Source organism: Neophocaena asiaeorientalis, unplaced genomic scaffold (assembly GCF_003031525.2).
Source record: "Neophocaena asiaeorientalis asiaeorientalis breed wild unplaced genomic scaffold, Neophocaena_asiaeorientalis_V1.1 scaffold10, whole genome shotgun sequence".
Lineage (NCBI taxonomy): Eukaryota > Metazoa > Chordata > Mammalia > Artiodactyla > Phocoenidae > Neophocaena > Neophocaena asiaeorientalis.
In genome coordinates, this window is record NW_020172817.1 from 401780 (window position 1) to 428831 (window position 27052).

The following is a 27052-nucleotide window of genomic DNA, read 5'->3' on the forward strand; positions in this document are numbered from 1 at the left end:
AAGGTCATATAGCAAACTTGAAAAAGAAAGTAAAAATTTTTGATTAAGAAAGTTTGCATACAGGATTCAAACTTCTGAAAAGAAAGACAAGAATACTCAGAAAATGTGTTTCAAAATATATTCATATTAAACTGAGTTTTTATTCTGTTGACCAAATTGATTTATAAAAGTTTAGCTTAGTGAAAATCAAGAATATCTTAATTGGACCTTTAATAGAAAGCCTTAATATACCCTCATCAAAACTGTCATAGTTTTCTGATACAAAGGAGATAATTCATTAAGGACATTTCATGCAAACTGAGTTCAGCTAGAAAGCAGGCTTGCATTTAAAATCGGAAGTCTGTCTTTGACTTGTGTTTTGTCATTTATCACATTGCAGATAACGAAGTTAGCACATTTAGATTGACCAGTATTTTACTGTTTGTAAACAGTACTGTTTACTGTTAAACATCATGTGACTATGGCATTTGAGAATGTGAAGGGACCTAAAGATGACTGAGACAATCCTGTTCTTACAGAGATGAATATATCATAGACTAAGATGCCTGAGTGACTGGCTTCCAATCACACAGCTAACTAACCATAGAGATTGAATAGAATGTGGTCACTTTTACCATTCTTCAATAAAGATACAGAAGACCCCTGAACATTTTTCCATTTGGGGCTCAAATTTACCTAATAGCCTAGTATGTGACGGTAACCACCCCAAATCAGAGTCCTGACACCAGAAGGAGAACCTATTTTCCAGGTGGGCATGTGTAACTCATTTAGCCCTGGAATGAATGCCTAAATCCAGGCTTAGTGACGTCTGTTAGTCTACTGACTGGAGACTAAAACATCCAAATAGCTTTCATGTAAATTTTTCAAATAAATTTTTTAAAATGCTTAAAATGGTTCAATAGCATTTCCAGAACTCAATATTATTGGAATTTTTAAAATCTTAGGTACTTAGAGGCATAAATAACAGACAGAAACATATTTTCTTGTGTAGAGATTTTACTTCTTTAGGTACTTTTGTTTCTTTGGATCAAGGTTTTGGTTCAGGAAGTTAAAAAGCTTTCCAAAATATCTATGTACTCTGAGTGCTGCCCATTTTATTAAGCACAATACACTATCAAGTGACAAATGATCCCTATGTTCTAATTTTTTAGAAAGATTATTTTCTGGATGCATGACTTGTGGAATAAATTGCATCCCCACAGTGAGCTAAGGGAATCTTAAAATTTTTTAATGACTCTGAGCTATACTGAAGATGTGTGACTTTTTGTTAAATTAAAGATGAGGCTAAACTGCTGTAATATCCCAAAGGGTGTATATTGATTAAACTTTATCCCATCTATTGATTATAGTCAGTAAAACTTACAAAAACAGCTGTTTGGGAGGCAAAATCTCAAATATATTTGCTTAACCACTCACATTCTGTATGTACAAGTATCAAAAGTGTGACAACTGAAAGACATCTTCTACACTTTTAGCCAACTGATGTTTCTCAAAGTAAATCACTGCAAAAATAGATTTCCATTACATAAGTTTTAAATTAATTTTTATGGTGAAATGGACAGACTATAATGAAAATAATAAGTGCCTTTGAGGACTGAAGTTTTGTTATCGAAGTGAAAAATAACTTTTCTAATGTACTTTAACATGACTAATAATTATCTTGAATCTATGCCTATATAATCAAAGGGAAATTGAGTGTCAAATGATGAACTGGGTAATTTGTTTAAAGTAGCTTGTGTTGAAGAAAATACTTGAATAGAGGTAATCGTTACTGAGATTGACTGCTTATTATGATCACAACTTTTCTGCCTATTTGTTTGCCCACAAATTCTAATTTTAACAATAAATTTTCATTTTATTTCAATGTAATGCATTTTCTTTTCACTTTGCCCATTGCACTAAAACATATTTACTAGAAATATGAAATGGTGCATATATTGAATGACAGAATAGAGAGTAGTTGTAGGAATAAAAATTGTAACCCATGTTTATAAACTATAGTGGCAACTTTGCAAGATCTCCTGTGTTTAAAGGACCCATTTCTCTGCCAGCATGAAATTAGTCAGGGTTTGAATATGGAATTGTCAAATTAGAGGGCTCGAAAGGACTAGTGGACAAATCTGAGCTGGCACAAGCTTAATTACACTTCCTCTGGTCTATAGCCAGGAGATTATCAATCCCCCATAGGTAACATCTTACTGATCATTGATTATACAATTTCTTAAGTAGCATTTAGTATATTGGTTTGGCCAAAAAGTTTGTTCGGATGCTTCCCTTCAGAAAAACCCAAGCGAACTTTTTGGCCGACCCAATGGATATTATCTTGACACCTACTTCATGGAGGATGCAGTGAGATTATAGTGGTGCTCATGTTATAATGTGCTGTAATCATGGTATTAGAGTAGCCCTTGAATCTGCCTCGATATTTCCACCCTCACAGTAACCCTTTTGGTCATTTATGCTGTAGATTCGTCTAAAGCATCAGCTAGATGTACTATGGGGTGGCTCTTTTTCTTAGATTCTACATGAGGTCTAAAAAAATGGGCGTTAAAAATGATAATTGTATTACAACTTAAAATTAGTTTGAGAACTATAAGTTAAATGAAATACTGCAAAAAGTGTACATTTATTTGTCCTTTTTGCAATGTTTAGATATCTCTCAATGAAAGGAAAACACGAACTAAGTACACACTGTAAAAAAAAAGTTTATTTCCTGAGTTATTGTAACAAATTTCAAACACAATATTAAGAATATGTATAAAGGATAACGTTAGGAATCTATAAAATCGTAATCTCTATATGAAAACATACTGCTCTTGAGAAGTAAAGCATAATGATTTATTGGCCTGATTATTTCCACCAAAATATTTACAAAAGAAGTAAAGGCTACAATGAAATGCCTTACTTAGTTTTACATTAGGTACTAACAGGTTCTTCTTTATATTTGTTGAATGCCTGGTTAGTTTATTCATTTGCTTATGAGGCAAAGGCATACACCTATGCTATTCAGGTGGAAGAAAAAGAACTTTATTCTCATAAACTTTCCAAATGAAAGTTGACTCATGTGCATGGAGAAGGAAATTAAAAATAATTTAGTTTTCTGACAGATTTCTTTTTTTTTAGAAATGGACAGCAGTTCATGCTATTTGTATGGAGACTCTTGTTCATTCAGTAGTAACCCTTATTCAGATCCCACTGTGTTCACATACTTTGCCAGAAAGAAAAAGACAAACCAACAAATAAATGAAAAAAAAAAAAAAACAAACCAAAAAAAAAAAAAAAAAAAAAAAAAAAGCATTTACTATTTTTGAAGTGTCTCAACAAAATAGAACCAAGTTTTCCAAGAAAGGAAAAAAAGAGAAAACCATCCTAAGAGACATTAAGACAAATAACATTTATCTACTGAAGCATATCACTTGATACTCAAACATAAAATATTTTCATATATTACCTCACTTTATTGTCAAAATAAAATTATGATGTAGGTGGTATCTCCATTATACTAACAAAGAAAGCTCAGAGAGGTCATAGGGCTAATAGTGGTTTTATCTGTGATGAACATCACGTTTACTTGGTTTCCAAGACTGTGTTTACTCTCTTATTATTGATCCATGCCATTTTCACAGTATGGTGGATCTATTTTAGAAACATATTTCCATAGAATTCATCTTTAAGTAGTGAATGAATCAAGTCCAGGATCTACAGTTTATTATACACTGAGGAAAATAATGTAGAAGATGTTTTTCAGTGGCCTGAAGAGGTTATTACCTCTATGATATCTGAAAATTGGGAAATTTGTTTTGGGTAAACCTTCCTTGGCATTCTTTTCGTCTATTAATCTTCAAAAAACAACCTATACAGAAGTGCACTGTAGGTTGAATTTTTCCCCACCAACCACCTCTAATCTCTCTCTCAAGCATTCTCTCGTTGGTTTAGTCGATGATATGATTGAATCAAATTCATTCCATATCAAAGAATATTTTATTTTAAAGTAATTTCTTCTACTCTAGTGTAACACCGTGTAGGGGTAGTAATGTTGACTGGGGCATTAATGTGGGAGTGAAGGAGGGAACTTCTGTCTGTATCCTACCTACAATCTCAACATGAAACCTCTCTCTTTCTTCCTCTCTTACTAGTCTAATATCAAAATAATAGTGGTCTGAAAAATATCACCACACTTCACAAACAATAGCTAAGATATCTGTCTCTCTCTCATCTGAGATTACTAAATTTTATACTTTCTAGATAATCTCTAACACACATCTCTCCTGTTACTTATCCTTCAAGACTGATCACACCCATGTTTTCCCTGAAGACTTTAATTGCTTAGAGTTTTACTCTGACCTCTGATTTTAAATTCTCTGAGCATCAATCAGTATTACCTTGCAAACACTTCCTTTTTCTTTTTTGCCTACTTGTTTCCCTAAGTAAGTCATGTCTAAATAATGCTCAGGTCTTTCTATTTCCTCTCTTTTAAATATTTCTTTTTATTGTACTCCTTCAAATGAATATCTTTCTTGTACTTGTACTCCTTCAAATGAATATCCTTTGAATGAATGGGTAAAGCTTCAAATATTGTCTACTTTAAAAAAGATCTTATAAATATTTCTTAATTTTTTAAACTTGTTTTAGGGACAAGTGTTTGTTTTGTTTCTTAATGTGCTTGCATTTATTTATTTATTTATTTTTGGCCATGCTCTGCAGCATGTGGGATGTTAGTTCCCTGACCAAGGATCAAACCTGCACCCCCTGCAGTGGAAGTGTGGTATCCTAACCACTGGACCACCAGGGGATTCCCAGTATTTCTTAGTTGACTGTATTAATTTTTAATCTCTTGCACTAACTAGCTCTTTGATGTTGAATAAAATTCTCCATCACCCTGTGCATTGGTTTTCTCCTCTATAAAAAAATGTGTCTATTAATAGTACCTATCTCATCCAGTTGTTCTGGGTATGTAGTAAACTAATGTTTAGAACACATTTAAAGCACAATATAGTATATTGTAAGGGATCCATAAATGTTAGCCTTTATTATCTCATATCAGTTTGCTTTTTTAAATAACTTATAAATGTGTATAAATGTTTCCTCCCATTCTCAAATATCATCTCTATATAGTCTTATGTTAAGGGGGAAAGTAGAATTTGAAGAATATCTTTTAACATTTTATCCAGTTATATACACTATAGCCTCAATTTACGCTGGTTCATTTTTGGCAGCTATGATCTAAGATATTAAAAATAAAATCTCAAAACTCTAATTCCTTAGGCTTCATAATCAATCCCGAGTTAGAACGTATATCACCTAAGCAAATGGTTACTTTATTTTATACTTGCTGGATATATCTAAAAATGTCAAATTAACATTTGCAAAAAACTTTAATATATATATATATAAGTTCATGAAGTATTAAGATGTTGTGTTTACTTTTTGAAGGTTAGTGAAGGAAATAAATGTATTTTATTACAAAAATATTTTGAAAAGTTACCTACTGAGAATATTTTATCTATTTCTTTTGATAAACAGTTTTATGGACCCATGTAACTTCTTAATTTTAAATAATTTGCCTTGAATCATTGTACATATAACACCCGCCCCCCCCCGCCCCAAATAGTTTTGAATAGTTTCTTTCACATTTCTGTTTTCCCTTTTTCTGTGTTATTATTACTATGGCTAGGCAGAAATCCAAGGGTACTTAAGCAGAACTATTTAGATCTACTTGAGTCAAAATTCAATTGCAATTCCATGAATAAGACTTTTTGGCTCAAAGCATTGCCCTAATATCTAGCACTTATGTTGCAGATTTCCCAAGAGAGTTAGGTCACATAGAAAACTAAGAAGTAAATAACTTGAGTCTGAGGACACATGCCTTACATGATGCCTACCATTTAAACATAGGTTATATATTTTTCAAATTCAAATAAAAAATATATGTATTCTAAAAGTATTTAACCACAAGTACTAGCACTTAATGTTGGAAATCTCTGTGTGAAGTGCCTAAGAGAGAGGGGATTGTTCTGATAAAGAGGCTGTACATTTTCAAAGTCTTAATTTAGCTTATAAACAGAAGAAATCCCAGTTTCTTCCAGACTGACAGCTGTGAAGTGATCAGATTTCTAAAATGGGGCATGTTCTTCTATATTACACAGGGTTGCATTGATAACAATGTAATCTGAGCTTTGCTGATAGTTGCTGCAGGAAACATTGAAGTTGAATAATATTTTTTAAATTTTAGGTCCAACTTTAGAAAACAAGAACCATTATTCTTAAACTACCCAAAAATGGAAAGTGTCTTGAAGACAGGTTACTTTAGATGATATAATAACCAGACTGTCAACTGATTACATTTTAAAGGATGTTATTCCTTGAGTGTGACAAGATTTCTCACATCTCCTTAGCAATTCAGACTTCAGCGGCGTCAGGCCCCAGGGGAAGGATATTATGAGAGGGGTTTTTTGTGATATAAACTCAAGTCAAAGAAAGTAGATCATCTTTAGGACTCTCTATGTATAGTATCATGTCATCTGCAAACAGTGACAGCTTTACTTCTTTTCCGATTTGGATTCCTTTTATTTCTTTTTGTTGTGGCTAAAACTTCCAAAACTATGTTGAATAAGAGTGGTGAAATTGGGCAACCTTGTCTTGTTCCTGATCTTAGTGGAAATTCTTTCAGTTTTTCACCATTGAGGACAATGTTGGCTACGGGTTTGTCATATATGACCTTTATTATGTTGAGGAAAGTTCCCTCTATGCCTACTTTCTGCAGGGTTTTTATCATAAATGGGTGTTGAATTTTGTCGGAAGCTTTTTCTTCATCTATTGAGATGATCATATGTTTTTTCTCCTTCAATATGTTAATATGGTGTATCACGTTGATTGATTTGCATATATTGAAGAATCCTTGCATTCCTGGAATAAACCCCACTTGATCATGGTGTATGATCCATTTAATGTGCTGTTGGATTCTGTTTGCTAGTATTTCGTTGAGGATTTTTGCATCTATGTTCATCAGTGATATTGGCCTATAGTTTTCTTTCTTTGTGACATCTTTGTCTGGTTTTAGTATCAGGGTGATGTTGGCCTCGTAGAATGAGTTTGGGAGCATTCCTCTCTCTGCTATATTTTGGAAGAGTTTGAGAAGGATAGGTGTTAGCTCTTCTCTAAATGTTTGATAGAACTCGCCTGTGAAGCCATCTGGTCCTGGGCTTTTGTTTATCGGAAGATTTTTAATAATCGTTTCAATTTCAGTTATTGTGATTGGTCTGTTCATATTTTCTATTTCTTCCTGGTTCAGTTTCAGCAGGTTGTGCATTTCTAAGAATGTGTCTATTTCTTCCAGGTTGTCCATTTTATTGCCATAGAGTTGTTTGTAGTAATCTCTCATGATCAAATGCTCAACATCATTAATCATTATAGTAATGTAAATCAAAGGTACAATGAGATATCATCTCACAACAGTCAGAATCGCCATGATCAAAAAATCTAGAAATAATAAATCTGGAGAGGGTGTGGAGAAAAGGGGACACTCTTGCACTGCTCATGGGAATGTGAATTACAAAAAAGGGTCATGAAGAATATAGGGGAAAGACGGGAATAAAGACACAGACCTACCAGAGAATGGACTTGAGGATATGGGGAGGGGGAAGGGTAAGCTGTGACAAAGTGAGAGAGTGGCATGGACATATATACAGTACCAAACTTAAAATAGATAGCTAGTGGGAAGCAGCCGAATAGCACAGGGAGTTAAGCTCGGTGCTTTGTGACCACCTAGAGGGTGGGATAGGGAGTGTGGGAGGGAGGGAGATGGAAGAGGGAAGAGATATGAGAACATATGTGTATGTATAACTGATTCACTTTGTTATAAAGCAGAAACTAACACACCATTGTAAAGCAATTATATTCCAATAAAGATGTTAAAAAAGAAAAAAAGAAAGTAAACCAGTTTCAGTGCACCATGGCCTAATGCTTTGGGAAAGCCCAATGGCATACCTCTTTACCACTATTCTGTAGTGTCTGGATCACGTGTCTCTTTGAATCAGATTTTCTTTGTACCCCTATCTTTTCTCATTTAAATTGATTTTGCATGTTGAATTTTCTTTAATTAACATATAATTATTATTAGAACAACCGGTACACAAAATAGCCAATTCCTTGTTTTGGTCACACAGTTTTAAGTGATGTCTTCTGTTTTTGTCAGGTGTTATTTTCACTAAATGAGCTCCTAGATTTCTTGGGATGCTCTATAACTTGGATCTCTGTGGTGCTATTAATATCTTCTGCTATGTTTGAGCATGTGTGTCCACAGGTTGTTATGAGGTTTATACCTGAGTGATATGTTCTAGGTACCCTGTTAACACCTTATGCCTATGCAAGACACAGGTTGTATTTCAGTTATGCTTATATTCTCTTCTAGAAAGTATGATGATGTTTGTAATATTTCCATCACCACAATCACCTGTCTTCTGAGATTTTCCTCATGTTGAAATGGAAGAAGTGTCTCTGTTACTTTTAGTGGAAATCCTTATATTTGTGCCCTGGAACACAGTCTGTTCACCTTCTCATGAATTTTCTCTTTATAGATACTCCCCCTCCCCCTTTTTTTTTTTTTTTTTGGCTGCACCACATGGCATGTGGGATCTCAGTTCCCTGACCAGGGCTCGAACCCCAACCCCGAATTGGAAGTGTGGAATCTTAACCACTGGATTGCCAGGGAGTCCCCTTTTTTCCTCCCTCTTTCAAAATTATTATATTCTTCAACAAAGACAGTGACTAATATTTCCCATATCAGAAAAAAATTAATTTGTTGAACTCACTTCTCTGATGACATAAGGAACCATTTTTCTCACCTTTACTTCAGGTACTATTATCCGATAAAGTCTCAGGACTCATGGATTTCCTATATTCACATTCAATATACTTTAGAATCCACTACAGTAAAACTTCCATCCTTTCATATTTTATTGAAACTACTCTTTTCAAATTAACCAATGATGTCCATCCTGTCATATCCAATTCAGCCTTTACTAACCCCACTAAACTTAATAAATTTTACCTCAGCTGTCCACTTAGAACACTCCTTTCTTGACTTCTATGCCTCCTTTCCCTCCCAGTTTTCCTTCTCCCCTGGGCTGTTCCTCTCCTTTTGCTGGTACCTTCTCCTATTCAGATGCTGGACTGCTTTAGACTTAAAAGATTGGATGCTGTACTGCTCAATCTTTCCCTTCCTTTTCTCTTACAATTCTCTCCCAGATGAGATTGTTCCCATTATTTTACATTTAGGCTGATCTATCTCAAATTTATATTTCCTGTTCAGAAAGTACACTTGAACTCCACACTCATTTCTAATTTTCTTCTTTTTATTCCATATGTTTATTTAATTGACATCTAAGATATAACATGTCAAAATCATTGATTTCTCCCAAACTCTTTTTCTCCCAAAGGGAATCTTTCCCCTAACTTTTTATCCAGCTCCATGAATGGGCTTATTAATTATATGCTAGATCAAATATACAGATACAACACAAAAATTGAGTCATTTGTAATTTCTTCTTTTTACCAATGCCACTACAACAAAAAGCTTTATAGGTTGTAGTCAATATATAGCACTATTTTATACACTTAATTTTCTTCTAATTTTTCTACTTTTGTCCATGATGACATCATTTCTTTTCTGAATTCTATAATCCCAGATTCAAAGCAGCCACTGTCATTTTTCCAGAATGTAAATAGATCCGTTATTTCCTTTGTTAAAAATGTTTTCCCATTGATTTTATAAAAAAAAATTAAAACTCTTTACCATGTGCTATAGGACTTGCTTGTCCTATGCCCTAGCCATCCACTTCATTCATTCTGCCATCTACACTGAGACACCTATCTGTTTTTAAACCAAGTCAAGCTTTTTCTTTAATTTGGATCTTTACACTTTAGTTCCCTCTATTCAAATATTCTGCACCTTGCACTTTTCACATAATAGTTCATCTTTTTTTCTTCAGGTGTAGATGAAATGTCACTTAAGCTAAGATTAATGATGAGGGAAGAAGTATTAGAGGTTTGAGGAGAAAAAAAACTCATTAAATTGTTTTAGGAATAGTTTGGAACATTTCTAGAACATATGATGATTGTTGACTATATTATTTATTCACATTTATGTTACTTAACTACTGCTGAATAATGTAAAACCCCAAAACTCAGGGTATAGGAAAAAGGCATGTATAACCATGGTGTATGTGTCTGTGAGTTAGCTGAGGAACAGCTGAACTAGGCTGGCCTCTCTTTGCCAAGTCTGCTAATCTCCAGAACATTCATTCCTACATTTGCTCATTTACTAGGTAGCTCTACTCTAGGATGGGAAGCTGACAACTCTGCCCTGAGGGCTCATCTTTCTTCTGGGAACCAGTGGTCTAGCCCTGGAATGTGCTTCTTATGGTAGTGGCAGAGCATAAGAGGAAAAATTTTAAGTCTCATGAAATCTAGACCCAAATGTGGAACAGAACACCATCACTTTCAACTCATTCTATTGCCAAAGTAAGCTGGAGGCCAAACCTAATAGAAGAGAGCCCTACAAAATTACATGAGCTAGTGAGGGAAGAAGATTTGTGGCTGAGGATGCAAACTACTTCCTGTTTATTTTCTCATTCTTTGACCAAACAAGTTTCTAGGTGATGGAGACACAATGGTCATTAATTAAAATGTTTTGTTTTTCATTTTGTATTTATCTTCAAACCTCAGCATGATGAAATTCCAAGATAAATTAATCTTTGACATCTGTTATCCTAAAAACATTGTACATATAGCAATGAGAAGTTTCATTAAAGGTTTATTTTTTTTCTTAATGTACTATGGTCTTCACAGAGGCAGTTTTTTTAATCCTTCCCTTATTAATTACTGTGTTTTTGCTATCTACTACCTACTATTCTATTCATGGAGTTTAGTGTTTTGATTTTTAACTTTTTGAATTAGTAATTGAATTAAACCTTAATTAAGGACTGACAGAAAAATAATTGATATCATTTCTATGCAAATATAAAACAGGGGACAAATCTTAAGGGCCAAATATGGGAAGTAAAAATGCATATTTCAATATTTGAGTATAGTAGATTTAATACCTCCCTTGTTTCAGTATTCTTTTCTTCATTATAGCATCAAGTAAAAGAGTATCCAATTTTTTTTTTTTCTCTAGATACTTCATCGACTACAATGCTGAAGATGACAGGTTTTTCAACATTGATGCCAACACTGGGACCATTAAGACTACCAAGGTTCTTGATAGAGAAGAAACTCCATGGTACAACATCACAGTTGCTGCTTCAGAAAATGGTAAATTTCTTTACATTATGTACCATAGGAAAGATGTCACTTATACATGAAGATTTATGCTGAGACTTTCTCTGGAGCAGTGCTATCATGATTTCTATATTTTATGCCGTGATCTAGCAGAGTGCACAGAATATAGTAGATACAGTTACTCATTGTCAGATGCAGTGAATAAAGCGTATACCTTTTTCTTTACTTTAATCCCCACATAGTGGTGGAAAATTGGCATCACAGAACACTTAGTCTGCATCACTGAGTCAAAATATTTCATTCTCTTCTTAATTATGAGACTTGCTTTGTCATGTGCTTATGTTTTACTTAAGTAGAAGAAGTATACTTCATATACGGTGGAGCAGTTTAGGAATATAAAGAGAAGAAACGAAAATCTAACATTTTACTTGAATAACTTTATCAATATAACACCCTTCCTCAAGCTTCAATTAACACTTAGAAATTTTATAGCAAAAGAATAGCTCTTGGAATTTCAACAGGCAGGTCTAAGTTCTTTTCAAGAGACGCACATGATATACAACTGAGGAAGGCCATTGTTCCATCCTCATCCAGAGCATTGCATTGTGCTAAACACCTAAGTTTTTTTTAAAAAGTATAAATATCAACAATTATCTCTGAGTTCAAAAAGATATGCATAACTGTCTTCAAATGAAATTAGAATAAAGCTTTAGGAAAATGGGCTACTGTCAAGAAAATGAAGTCTTTCTTTAAATGTTGAGAAATAAGTGAAAGGTACAAATTGCCCTAAGTTTAATATTATATACACTATAATAAAATTTAGTATAGTATACCCAGCTTACATATACATTTTAAAAGATTCCAACATACTCATGAGTGAACTATAAATGTTAAAATTTAGGAAAACTTCATGTTAGAAAATAAAGCTATGTAAAATAAAATTATGCTCTCTCTTTCTTTTGCCCTCAGAAGGTATAAGACATTTTTAAAATATTAAAACTTCATTTAGAAATAGTTTACATACCATACCATTCACCGTTTTAAGGTGTATAGTTTAATGAGTTTAAGTAAATTCAGAGCTGTGCATCAATCACCACAATTGATTTTAGAATGTGTTCATTACTTCAAAAGGAAATCCTGGGCTTCCCTGGTGGTGTAGTGGTTGAGAGTCTGCCTGCCGATGCAGGGGACGCAGGTTCGTGCCCTGGTCCGGGAAGATCCCACATGCCGTGGAGCGGCTAAGCCCGTGAGCCATGGCCGCTGGGCCTGCGTGTCCGGAGCCTGTGCTCCGCAACGCGAGAGGCCACAACAGACCTGTCCCCCTTAGTGATCACTCTCTACTCCCCCTTCCCCATGCCTCAACCCAAGAAGCGACTAATCTAGTTTTTGTTTCTATAGGTGTCTTAGTCTGTTTAGGCTGCTATAACGAAATATCATAAACTGAGTGCTTTAAACAGCAAACATTTTTTTCTCACAGTTCTGGAGTCTGGAAATCTGAGATTAGGGGCCAACAGATTTGGGGTCTGGTGAGAACCCACTTCCTGGTTCATAGATGGCTGTCTCCTAGTGGTGTACTCACATGGTAGCAAGGGCAAGGAATCTCTCTGGAGTCTCTTTTATAAGGGTACTAATCTCACTCATGAGTGGTCCACTCTGAATTTTGGGGAGACATAAACATTCAGTCTATAGTGATAGATTTGCCTTGTATTGGTATTTCATATAAAATAATCAATAACACCTGGTCCTTTGTGACTGACTTATTTCACTTAGCATGATATTTTCAAAGTTCATTCACATTGTAGCATGTATCAGTATTTCCTTCTTTCTTATTGCTAAAAAATATTCCATTATATGGTTATACCACATTTTATTTATCCATTCATCACTTGATAGATGTTTGGGTTGCTTCCACTTTTTGCCTAATTTGAAGAATGCTCTTAAGAGCATTAATATGAATGTTTCCGTGTGGATGAGTTTTCATTTCTTTGGGATATATAACTAGGAGTGGGATTGCGGGGTCATAAAGAAACTATATTTAAAATTTTGATGAACGGCCAGACTGTTTTCCAAAGTGGCTAAATTTTACATTCACAACAACACAATATGGGGGTTCCTATTACTCTATATTATTACCAGTTTTTATTATTACATACTGACCATAACCATTCTAGTGGGTGTGGGGTGATAGCTCATTGTGGTTTATGCTCTTTTATAATGTCCTTTATCACAAATCAGTAATTAAACTACTCCAGTCTTTTTTTTTTTTTAAATCTCCCTCATCCCATTTCTTGGTATCTGCTATTTTTTAAAATTAATTAATTAATTAATTTATGGCTGTGTTGGGTCTTCGTTTCTGTGCGAGGGTTTTCTCTAGTTGTGACAAGCAGGGGCCACTCTTCATCGCGGTGTGCGGACCTCTCACTATCGTGGCCTCTCTTGTTGCAGAGCACAGGCTCCAGATATGCAGGCTCAGTAGCTGTGGCTCATGGGCCCAGTTGCTCCACAGCATGTGGGGTCTTCCCAGACCAGGGCTCGAACCCATGTCCCCTGCATTGGCAGGCAGATTCTCAACCACTGTGCCACCAGGGAAGCCCTACTCCAGTCTTTTCTATTCCACCTGAATTTTTCATGTTTCTCATCTGAAAAATCAACTCAAGTGGTTTCCATTTAGATATTTTTTCAGCACAGTATTTCCCTTTGAAAATAAGCATTTTCAAAGAGAAATACTGTGCTGAAAAATTACTTTTAAGTGAGTGTTATAAAGAATACATGAGTGGGTTCATTTGTTATAATTCTGGTTAATTTTCATTTTCAAAATAATCAGACTAGGTCTAGATTTGCATGTTCTTAGTCACCCAAGTACAATAAAATAGCTTTCAAATGATAAAGGCTCGTTTAAAATTAGTTTTAAAATAAAAGAATAAATGGATTGATATACTGAAGTAGATGTGATGGAGACATTGAAGTTTCCAAAAATATTGTGTAGCTCTTCTTGAGAACAGGTTCCATGTACAGAAGAAGGAAGGGGAGAATCCCTGGAGAGAATGATATTTGCTTGTCAGATAGAATAGGAACTTATTTTAAAATAACATCAAGTTCAACTCCAGAGGTATTTTGATCAGAAGCCATACTTTAGATCACTTCTAAATCTCACCTCAGCCCAAATAATATTTGTATCAAGTAGAAGCTAATTTATAAATATACATGACTTCAAGTATATCATGAAAATTATATTATTTGCAATCATTACTAAAGGAAATGTTCATTTTTACTAAAGTAACGTCTTAAATATGTACTTACTACATTCTTTTTCTTTTCTTTCCTTTTTTTATTTTTTTTTTTTACTATCTGCTAGTATTTCATATGGGAAATGAGTTAATACACATCTACTAAGTAAAACAGTACAGTAAAGAGTAACATCCTGAATTTTATAGATGGTAATAAAGAAGCCTTAGAGACTCCTCAGTGAGCACTACTAAAATATAATTTAATCCTAATCATAAACAGGTATGTAGAAAGAACGAGCACTAGTTAAGATTTTATAGCCATATTGGGAGACTGTGTCTGGAAAAGCTCACATTCACTTACTGATTGCTTAGCCTAAGTGCCTATTAAATAGAGTTGGGTGCCCTTCCGCATACAATTGTTTGTAAGCATTTACTTTAACATGAGCCATGTCATCAAAGTATTTTCTATTTTGGATACTTTTCCTACAGGATCTTTTTAAAGGCTTTATTTTGTTTAGTGCAGTTTTAGGCTCATAGCAAACTTGAGAGGAATGGACAGAGACTTCCCATATATTCTCTGCACCTGCACATGCTTAGCTTTCTCTGCTATCAACATTCCCCCACCAGAGTGATACATTTGTTACAATTGATGAACCTACATTGACACATCATAACCAACCAATGTTTATAGTTTAATTTAGGGTTAACTCCTTATTCTATGGCTTTGGATAAATGTATAACGGCATAAACCCATCAATATAATATCATACAGAGTAATGTGAATGCATTAAAAATCTTCTGTGCTGTACCTGTTCATGTCTCCCCATCCCTACCCCTGGCAACCACTGATCTTTTTATTGACTCCATAGTTTTACCTTTTCCAGAATGTCATGTAGTTGAAATCATACAGTATGTAGCCTTTCAGGTTGGCTTCTTTCACTTAGTAATATGGATTGAAGTTTCCTCCATGTCTTTTTATGTCTTGATAGCTCACTTTTTTTGTACTCAATAATATTCCATTGTCAGCATGTACCAGAGTTTATCCATTCATTGTCTGAAGATGAATTCATCTTGGTTGTTTCCAAGTTTTGGCAATGATGAAATAAAGCTGCTATAAGCATCCATGTGTAGGTTTTTTGTATGGCCAGAAATTTTCAGCTCCTTTGGTAAATACAAAATGTGCACTCCTTGGATCATATGGTAAGCGTATGTTTAGTTTTATAAGAAATTGACAAAACGTCTTTTGAAACAGCTGTGCCAGTTTGAATAGCCACCAGATATGAATGAATAAGAGTTCCCATTGTTCCACATCCTAACCAGCATTTGGTATTGTCAGTCTTCCCTGGATTTGGGCCACTCATAGATATGTAGTAGTATCTTGCTTTAATTTGCACTTTCCTGATGACATATATGTGAAACATGTTTACTTATTTGCCATGTGTACGTTTTCTTTGGTGAAGTATCTATTAAGGTCTTTGGCCCATTTTTTAATCAGGTTATTTGTTTTCTTAATGTTTAATTTTGACTCCTTTGCATGTTTTGTGTAACTAATTTATTAGATGTGTCTTTTGCAAATATTTTCTCCTAGTATGTGTCTTATCTTCTCATTCTATTGACATTGTCTTTCAAGAGCAGAAATGGGATTTTCTAAAACCTTAATGTAACAGTTTTGAGGAGACTGTTGTTCTACGGAATTAAAATTAGAAGTTAAGGTTTTAAAATACTTGTTTAGCCTACCTAGGGGTTAAGAGAAGAGAAATGTTCCTTCTCTGGGCAGATGAAGCAATGCACCAGGATTTAAGAGAAAATAAGAGCAAAGCACCTCTGTGCAAAAGAAAACAAAAACAAAATATTGGTCTTTCCTTCAGGTGAACAGGCCTCCTGCTAGAGGACCAGTGTGAAAGCTGAGGGTGTCACAGCTGAAGTGGGCATCCTTTGAGCATTCAGGTGGGGTTCAGATGCAATGTGGCTGTTAATTACATGGTGTTTGGCTCTGCCTTTTTTCATCCTGTGGTTCTAGGTCAAAGTGATTATTCAGCTGCCCAGTCATGCAGGAAAGGCAGGAAACTTGGGTCTGGTCTGTGATATCTTTTACTACTGCAGCTAAACATAACTAGCAGCTATTTGCACTTGTATGGTGTGTTTTACAGCCATGTCATCCTAACAAAATTTTTTGTGAAATAGAGAAGACACATATTTTCTCATTTTATAAGAGAAAGGAAAGTGAGACTTACACAAAATATGAATCTAAATATTTTGGTTCCTAGATCTGTGCTTATTCTAATATGACCCTCTGTGGCAGCTGTTGTCCATTGAACCCAAGTACTGGTCAGGTATTTTAACTGATTGAGGTTTATTCTATTATTTTAAAAATTCATTCTGAGACATAAGATTATTTTCACAATTTTAAAGAATACACTAATAATCAGATAAATTCAATATGTGTCTGGTCAGGGAAATAGAAAGTGATGTCTTATTATCACATATCACAGTTCTGGTGGAAGGGTACTTTCTCAAAAAATACCTGTGGAACATTTATGTTACATGTAACAATATAATCCATAATGGAGCTATTTGGTAACTTCTATTACTTTTCTATTAATGTGTAACAAATAATCATATGATTTCTTTAGGTCAGAAGTCCAGGAGTGTTCAACTGAGTTCTCTGCTTTAAATCTGGAAAGACTGAAATCATATGTCAGCTGGGCTGGGCTCTTATCTGAAGGCTCCAGGGAAGAATCTGATTTCACACTCATTTTCCTGGTTGGCAGAATCCACTTTCTTGAGGATGTAGGTGTGAGGGCTCCATTCTTTTTCTGGTTGTTAGCTGAGGCAGTTCCCTCCTCTTAGAAGCTGCCTGCATTCCTTTACCTTCTTCAAACAAGCAACAGTGTGTCAAATCCTTATGCTTGAATCTATTTAATTTTCTCTTCTGCTACCATCTGGAGAAAGTCTCTGCTTTCAGTGGTTTTCACCCAACTGGGTCAGGCCCACCCAAATAATCTTTGTGTTTTAAGGTCACCTGACTTGGGACTTTAATTACACCTGCAAAATTCCTTCACAACAGTATCCAGATTAGTGTTTAGTTGAATAACCAAGGGACAGAAATCATGTGCTGGCACCTTTAGAATTCTACCTACCACAACCTTAAAATATCTGTAAAATTTGGGGGTATTATTTTTTTATAGGATAATAAATATTCTTTCAAACTTATATGTCATCACTTACTTTTCCTTTTATATGACTCCTAAGTAAAATAATAGCACTAGTAGCCACTCAATAAGTAGTTCTTAATATATTTTTCAAGTGACTAGCTCTCATCTCCCTCAATTTCCATGTTAATGTCTCAGCTCAGGATAATGTATAGTTTCATTCTAAGTGATTTTCAGAAACTGCCATTGTGTTCATCATTTCCCAATAGCTAAACCAATGAGTACTTTTCATTTCTTATCTCCCCTGATTTGTTTGTGTTGTTTGACTATACTAATCATCCTCTCTCCTCTTGGAATGTTCTACTTCCTTGGCTACCATTCCAGTACTTTGGTATGGTATACTTTACCATTTTGGTCCTAAAGTATACCTTAACTAACTCACTCAGAATATATTAATAAATGATACTTGCTAGGTAGTGTAGTATTTTAGGCACTAATGATATTGAGGGTATTATTTTGTCTTTGAGGAATTTAAGAGTCTAATGCAAAAGATAAGTTAAGCAAATAATTGCATTATGGATAATTACTGTGGTGATGTTTTCTTTTTTTTAATTCTTAAATTTAATATTTTTTTTATACAGCAGGTTCTAATTAGTTATCCACTTTATACATATTAGTGTATATATGTCAATCCCAGTCTCCCAATTCATCCCACCACCACTCCCCCACCCCCCATGCCACTTTCCCCCCTTGGTGTCCATGTGTTTGTTCTCCACATCTGTGTCTCAATTTCTGCCCTGCAAACCGGTTCATCTGTACCATTTTTCTAGGTTCCACATATATGCGTTAATATATGATATCTGTTTTTCTTTTTCTGACTTACTTTGCTCTGTATGACAGCTTCTAGATTCATCCACGTCTCTGCAAATGACCCAATTTCATTACTTTTTATGACTGAGTAATATTCCATTGTATATATGTACCACATCTTCTTTATCCATTTGTCTATCGATGGGCATTTAGTTTGCTTCCGTGATCTGGCTATTGTAAATAGTGCTGTAATGAACACTGGGGTGCATGTGTCTTTTTGAATTATGGTTTTCTCTGGGTATATGCCCAGTAGTGGGATTGCTGGGTCATATGATAATTCTATTTTTAATTTATTAAGGAACCTCCATGCTGTTCTCCATAGTGGCTGTATCAATTTACATTCCCACCAACAGTGCAAGAGGGTTCCCTTTCTCCACACCCTCTCCAGCATTTGTTGCTTGTAGATTTTCTGATGAGACCCATTCTAACTGGTGTGAGGTGATACCTCATTGTAGTTTTGATTTGCATTTCTCTAATAATTAGTGATGTTGAGCATATTTTCATGTGCCTCTTGGCCATCTTTATGTCTTCGTTGTAGAAATGTCTATATAGGTCTTTGGCCTATTTTTGGATTGGGTTGTTTATTGTCTTGATATTGAGCTGCATGAGTTGCTTGTATGATTTGGAGATTAATCCTTTTTCTGTTGATTCGTTTGCAAATATTTTCTCCCATTCTGAGGGCTGTCTTCTCATCTTGTTCATAGTTTCCTTTGCTTTGCAAAAGCTTTTACATTTCATTAGGTCCCATTTGTTTATTTTTGGTTTTATTTCCATTACTCTAGGAGGTGGATCAAAAAAGATCTTGCTGTGATTTATGTCAAAGAGTGTTTTTCCTGTGTTTTCCTCTGTTTTATAGTGTCTGGTCTTATATTTAGGTCTCTAATCCATTTCGAGTTTATTTTTGTGTATGGTGTTAGGCAGTGTTCTAATTTCATTCCTTTACATGTAGCTGTCCAGTTTTCCCAACACCACTTATTGAAGAGACTGCCTTTTCTCTATTGTATATCCTTGCCTCCTTTGTGATAGATTAGTTGACCATTTGTGCATGGGTTTATCTCTGGACACTCTATCCTGTTCCATTGATCTATATTTCTGTTTTTGTGCCAGTACCATATAGTCTTGATTACTGTAGTTTTGTAGTATAGTCTGAAGTCAGGGAGTCTGATTCCTCCAGCTCCGTTTTTTTTTTCCCTCAAGACTGCTTTGGCTATTCAGGGTCTTTTGTGTCTCCATACAAATGTTAAGATTTTTTGTTCTAGTTCTGTAAAAAATGCCATTGGTAATTTGATAGGGATTGCATTGAATCTGTAGATTGCTTTGGGTAGTATAGTCATTTTCACAATATTGATTCTTCCAATCCAAGACCATGGTATATCTGTCCATCTGTTTGTATCATCTTTAATTTCTTTCATCAGTGTCTTAGAGTTTTCTGCATACAGGTCTTTTGTCTCCATAGATAGTTTTATTCCTAGGTATTTTATTCTTTTTGTTGTAATGGTAAATGGGAGTGTTTCCTTAATTTCCCTTTCAGATTTTTCATCATTAGTGTATAGGAATGGCAGAGATTTTGGTGCATTAATTTTATATCCTGCATCTTTACCAAATTCATTGATTAGCTCTAGTAGTTTTCTGGTGGCATTTTTAGGATTCTGTATATATAGTATCATGTCATCTGCAAACTGTGACAGTTTTACCTCTTCTTTTACAATTTGTATTCCTTTTACTTTTTCTTCTATGATTGCCATGGCTAGGACTTCCAAAACTATGTTGAATAATAGTGGTGAGAGTGGACATCCTTGTCTTGTTCCTGATCTTAGAGGAAATGCTTTCAGTTTTTCACCATTGAGAATGATGTTTGCTGTGGGTTTGTTGTATAATGCCTTTATTATGTTGAGGTAGGTTCCCTCTAAGCCCACTTTCTGGAGAGTTTTTGTCATAAATGGGTGTTGAATTTTGTCAAAAGCTTTTTCTGCATCTACTGAGATGATCATATGACTTTTATTATTAAATTTGTTAATATGGTGTATCACATTGATTGATTTGCATATATTGAAGAATCCTTGCATCCCTGGGATAAATCCCACTTGATCATGGTGTATGATCCTTTTAATGTGTTGTTGGATTCTGTTTGCTAGTATTTCGTTGAGGATTTTTGCATCTATATTCATCAGTGGTATTGGTCTGTAATTTTCTTTTTTTTAGAGTATCTTTGTCTGGTTTTGGTATCAGGGTGATGGTGGCCTCATAGAATGAGTTTGGGAACTGTTCCTTCCTCTGCAAATTTTTAGAAGAGTTTGAGAAGAATGGGTGTTAGCTCTTCTCTAAATGATAGAATTCACCTGTGAAGCCATCTGGTCCTGGACTTTTGTTTTTTGGAAGATTTTTAATCACAGTTTCAATTTTATTACTTGTGATTGGTCTGTTCATATTTTCTATTTCTTCCTGGTTCAGTCTTGGAAGGTTCTGCATTTCTAAGAATTTGTACATTTCTTCCAGATTGTCCATTTTATTGGCATATAGTTGCATGTAGTAGCCTCTTAGGATGCTTTGTATTTCTGTGGTGTCTGTTGTACCTTCTTTTTCATTTCTAAGTTTATTGATATGCGTCCTCTCCCTCTTGTTTTTGATGAGTCTGACTAATGGTTTATCAATCTTGTTTATCTTCTGAAAGAACCAGCTTTTAGTTTTATTCATCTTTGCTATTGTTTTATTTGTTTCTATTTCATTTATTTCTGCTCTGATCTTTATGATTTGTTTCCTTCTGCTAACTTTGGGTTTTGTTTGTTCTTTCTCTAGCTCCTTTATGTATAAGTTTAGATGGTTTATTTGAGATATTTCTTGTTTCTTGAGGTAGGCTTGTATTGCTATAAACTTCCCTGTTAAAACTGCTTTTGCTGCATCCCATAGGTTTTGGATCATAGTGTTTTCATTGTCATTTGTCTCTAGGTATTTTTTGATTTCCTCTTTGCTTTCTACAGTGATCTCTTGGTTATTTAGTAATGTATTGTTTAGCCTCCATGTGTTTGTGTTTTTTATGTTTTTTTTTTTCCCTGTTATTGATTTCTAATCTTTGTGACCAGAAAAGATGCTTGATATGATTTTAATTTTCTTAAATTTACTGAGGCTTGATTTGTGACCCAAGATGTGATCTAACCTGGAGAATGTTCCATGCGCACTTGAGAAGAAAGTGGAATCAGCTGTATTTGGATGGAATGTCATATAAATATCAATTAAATCGATCTGGTGTGCTGTGTCATTTAAAGCTTGTGTTTCCTTATTAATTTTCTGTTTAGGTGATCTGTCTCTTGGTATAAGTGAGGTGTTATAGTCCCCCATTATTATTGTGTTACTGTCAATTTCCTCTTTAATTGCTGTTAGCATTTGGCTTATGTATTGAGGTGCTCCTATGTTAGGTGCATATATATTTATAATTGTTATACCTTCTTGGATTGATCCCTTAATCATTATGTAGTGTCCTGCCTTGTCTCTTGGAACATTCTTTATTTTAAAGTCTATTTTATCTGATATGAGTATTGTGACTCCAGTTTCTTTTGATTTCCATTTTCATGGAATATATTTTTCCATCCCCTCACTTTCAGTCTGTATGTGTTTCTAGGTCTGAAGTTGGTCTCTTGTAGACAGCATATATATAGGTCTTGTTTTTGTATCCATTTAGCGAGCTTGTGTCTTTTCATTGGAGCATTTAATCCATTCATGTTTAAGGTAATTATCAATATGTGTGTTCCTATTACCATTTTCTTAATTGTTATGGGTTTGGTTTTGTAGTTCCTTTTCTTCTTTTGTGTTTCCCACTTAGGAAAGTTCCTTTAGCATTTGTTGTAGAGCTGGTTTGGTGGTGGTGAATTCTCTTAGCTTTTGCTTGTCTGTAAAGCTTTTGATTTTTCCATTGAATATGAATGAAATCATTGACAGGTAGAGTAATCTTGGTTGTAAGTTCTTCCCTTTCATCACTTTAAATATGTCATGCCATTCCCTTCTGGCTTGTAGAGTTTCTGCTGAGAAATCAGGTCTTAACCTTATGGGAGTTCCCATGTATGTTATTTGTCATTTTTCCCTTGCTGCTTTCAATAATTTTTCTTTGTCTTTAACTTTGCCAATTTGATTACTATGTGTCTCAGTGTGTTTCTCCTTAGGTTTATCCTGCCTGTGACTCTCTGCGCTTCCTGGACTTGGGTGGCTATTTCCTTTCCCATGTTAGGGAAGTTTTCAACTATAATCTCTTCAAATATTTTCTCGGGTCATTTCTCTCTTTCTTCTCCTTCTGGAGCCGCTATAATGCGACTGTTGTGTTTAATGTTTTCCCAGAGGTCTCTTAGGCTGTCTTCATTTCTTTTCATTCTTTTTTCTTTATTCTGTTCCACAGCAGTAAATCTCACCATTCTGTCTTCCAGGTCACTTATCTGTTCTTCTGCCTCAGTTATTCTGTTATTGATTGCTTCTAGTGTATTTTTCATTTCAGTTGTTTTATTGTTCATCTCTGTTTGTTTGTTCTTTAATTGTTCTAGGTCTTTGTTAAACATTTCTTGCATCTTCCCGATCTTTGCCTCCATCCTTTTTCTGAGGTCCTGGATCATCTTTACTATCATTATTCTGATTTTTTTTTTCTGGAAAGTTGCCTATCTTTACTTCATTTAGTTGTTTTTCTGTGGCTTTGTCTTGTTCCTTCATCTGGTACATAGTCCTCTGCCTTTTTACTTTGTATATATTTCTCTGAATGTGGTTTTTGTTCCGCAGGCTGCAGGATTGTAGTTCTTCTTGCTTCTGCTGTCTGCCCTCTGGTGGATGAGGCTATCTAAGAGGCCTGTGGAAGTTTCCTGATGGGAGCGACTGGTGGTGGGTAGAGCTGGGTGTTGCTCTGGTGGGCAGAGCTCAGTAAAACTTTAATCTGCTTGTCTACTTATGGGTGGGGCTGGGTTCCCTCTATGTGGGTTGTTTGGCCTGAGATGACCCAACACTGGAGCCTACCTGGCTCTTTGGTGGGGCTAATGGAGGACTCTGGGAAGGCTCATACCAAGGAGTACTTCCTAGAATTTCTGCTGCCAGTGTCCTTTTCCTCACAGTGAGACACAGCCACACCCCGCCTCTGCAGGAGACCATGCAACACTAGCAGGTAGCTCTGGTTCAGTCTCCTGTGGGGTCACTGCTCCTTGCCCTGTGTCCCAATGTGCGCACTACTTTGTGTGTGACCTCCAGGAGTGGAGTCTCTGTTTCCCCTAGTCCTGTTGAAGTCCTGTAATCAAATCCCTGTAACCTTCAAAGTCTGATTCTCTAGGAATTCCTCTTCCCATTGCCAGCCCCCGTGGTTGGGAAGCCTGACGTGGGGCTCAGAACCTGCACTCTAATGGGTGGACTTCTGTGGTTTAAACATTCTCCAGTTTGTAAGTCACACACACAGCAGTTATGGGATTTGATTTTATTTGTGATTGTGCCCCTCCTACCATCTCATTGTGGCTTCTCCTTTGTATTTGGATATTGGATATGTTTTTTGGTGAGTTCCAGTATCTTCCTGTTGATGATTGTTCAGCAGTTAGTTGTGATTGCAATGCTCTTGCCAGAGGGAGTTTTAGTGATCAATTTTTTAGGGACTAGAGAAACATGAAAACATGGTGACTTAATCTCTCTAATAGGACCAGTAAAGATTTCATAGAGCAGATAATTCATGGATTCAGCCTTGAGATGAGTAAAGATTAACCTGCATTCTGCTGTCAACTGTACTTGTATTATTCAGGGTGCTACAGAGAAACAGAATCAACAGGATTCAGAATCAATAATTCTGAATCAATCAATTCATTTTGATGAATTGGCTTATATTGGCTCCTGCAGTTATGGAGGCTGGCAAGTCTAAACTCCTCAGATCCCATGTCCTAGGGTACATCTTTTTTGTTCTTTTTCTTCTTTATTGTAGTATAATTGCTTTACAATGGTGTGTTAGTTTCTGCTTTATAAAAAAGTGAATCAGTTATACATGTACATATGTTCCCATATCTCTTCCCTCATGCATCTCCCTTCCTCCCACCCTCCCTATCTCAGCCCTCTAGGTGGTTACAAAGCACCAAGCTGATCTCCCTGTGCTATGCGGCTGCTTCCCACTAGCTGTCTATTTTACGTTTACACTGTATTTTGGAAGAACTTGAGAAGAATAGGTGTTTGCTCTTCTCTAAACGTTTGAAAGAATTCTCCTGTGAAGCCATCTGGTCCTGGGCTTTTGTTTGTTGGATGATTTTTAATCACAGCTTCAATTTCAGTGCTTGTGATTACCATGTTCATATTTTCTATTTCTTCCTGATTCAGTCTTGGCAGGTTGTGCATTTCTAAGAATTTGTCCATTTCTTCCAGGTTGTCCATTTTATTGGCATAGAGTTGCTTGTAGTAACCTCTGAGGATCATTTGTATTTCTGCAGTGTCAGTTGTTACTTCTCCTTTTTCATTTCTAATTCTATTGATTTGATTCTTCTCCCTTTTTCTCTTGATGAGTCTGCCTAATGGTTTATCTTTTTTTTTTTAATCTTATCAAAGAACCATCTTTTACTTTTATTGATCTTTGTTATTGTTTCCTTCATTTCTTTTTCATTTATTACTGAACTGATCTTTATGATTTATTTCCTTCTGCTAACTTTGGGGTGTTTTTTTGTTCTTCTATCTCTAATTGCTTTAGGTGCAAGGTTAGGTTGTTTATTCGAGATGTTTCCTGTTTCTTAAGGTAGGATTGTATTGCTATAAACTTCCCTCTTAGAACTGCTTTTGCTGCATCCCATAGGTTTTGGGTCGTCGTGTCTCCATTGTCATTTGTTTCTAGGTATTTTTTAATTTCCTCTTTGATTTCTTCAGTGATCACTTCATTATTAAGTAGTGTATTGTTTAGCCTCCATGTGTTTGTATTTTTTACAGATCTTTTCCTGTAATTGATATCTAGTCTCATGGCGTTGTGGTCGGAAAAGATACTTGATACAATTTCAATTTTCTTAAATTTACCAAGGCTTGATTTGTGACCCAAGATATGATCTATCCTGGAGAATGTTCCATGAGCACTTGAGAAAAATGTGTATTCTGTTGTTTTTGGATGGAATGTCCTATAAATATCAATTAAGTCCATCTTGTTTAATGTATCATTTAAAGCTTGTGTTTCCTTATTTATTTTCATTTTGGATGATCTGTCCATGGGTGAAAGTGGGGTGTTAAAGTCCCCTACTATGAATGTGTTACTGTCGATTTCCCCTTTTATGGCTGTTAGTATTTGCCTTATGTATTGAGGTGCTCTTATGTTGGGTGCATAAATATTTACAATTGTTATATCTTCTTTTTTGATCAATCCCTTGATCATTGTGTAGTGTCCTTCTTTTTCTCTTCTAATAGTCTTTATTTTAAAGTCTATTTTGTCTGATATGAGAATTGCTACTCCAGCTTTCTTTTGGATTCCATTTGCATGAATAGTCTTGTTTTTGTATCCATTCAGCCAGTCTGTGTCTTTTGGTGGGAGCATTTAATCCATTTACATTTAAGGTAATTATCGACATGTATGTTCTGATTTCCATTGTCTTAATTGTTTTGGGTTTGTTATTGTAGGTCTTTTCCTTCTCCTGTGTTTCTTGCCTAGAGAAGATCATTTAGCATTTGTTTTAAACCTGGTTTGGTGGTGCTGAACTCTCTCAGCTTTTGCTTGTCTGTAAAGGTTTTAATTTCTCCATCAAATCTGAATGAGATCCTTGCTGGGTAGAGTAATCTTGGTTGCAGGTTTTTCTCCTTTATCAGTTTAAATATGTGCTGCCAATCCCTTCTGGCTTGCAGAGTTTCTGCTGAAAGATCAGCTGTTAACCTTATGGGGATTCCCCTGTGTGTTATTTGTTGTTTTTTCCCTTGCTGCTTTTAATATATTTTCTTTGTATTGAATTTTTGACAGTTTGATTAATATGTGTCTTGGCGTGTTCCTCCTTGGATTTATCTTGTATGGGACTCTCTGTGCTGCTTGGACTTGATTAACTATTTCCTTTCCCATATGAGGGAAGTTTTCAACTATAATCTCTTCAAATATTTTCTCTGTCCCTTTCTTTTTCTCTTCTTCTTCTGGATCCCCTACAATTTGTATGTGGTGTGTTTAATGTTGTCGCAGAGGTCTCTGAGACTGCCCTCAGTTCTTTTCATTCTTTTTTCTTTATTCTGCTCAGCTGTAGTTATTTACACTACTTTCTCTTCCAGGTCACTTATCCATTCTTCTGCCTCAGTTATTCTGCTATTGATCCCATCTAGAGTATTTTTAATTTCATTTATTGTGTTGTTCATTGTTGCTTGTTTCATCTTTAGTTCTTCTAGGTCCTTGTTAAATGTTTCTTGCATTTTATTTATTCTATTTCCAAGATTTTGGATCATGTTTACTATCATTATTCTGAATTGTTTTTCAGGTAGACTGCCTATTTCCTCTTCATCTGTTAGGTCTGGTGGGTTTTTATCATGTTCCTTCATCTGCTGGGTGTTTTTCTGTCTTCTCATTTTGCTTATCTTACTGTG

The 27052-nt window shown here is 35.2% G+C and overlaps 1 protein-coding gene across 2 annotated transcripts in view; it reads left to right on the forward strand.

The window, feature by feature from the left end:
* CDH18 (cadherin 18) overlaps positions 1-27052 on the forward strand; it is a 323052-nt gene that overhangs the window by 234879 nt on the left and 61121 nt on the right. For both annotated transcript variants that reach the window (XM_024741732.1, XM_024741733.1), the window contains one exon: positions 11177-11313. In XM_024741732.1, the coding sequence (XP_024597500.1) occupies positions 11177-11313 (137 nt within the window). The remainder of the gene's footprint in view (positions 1-11176; positions 11314-27052) is intronic.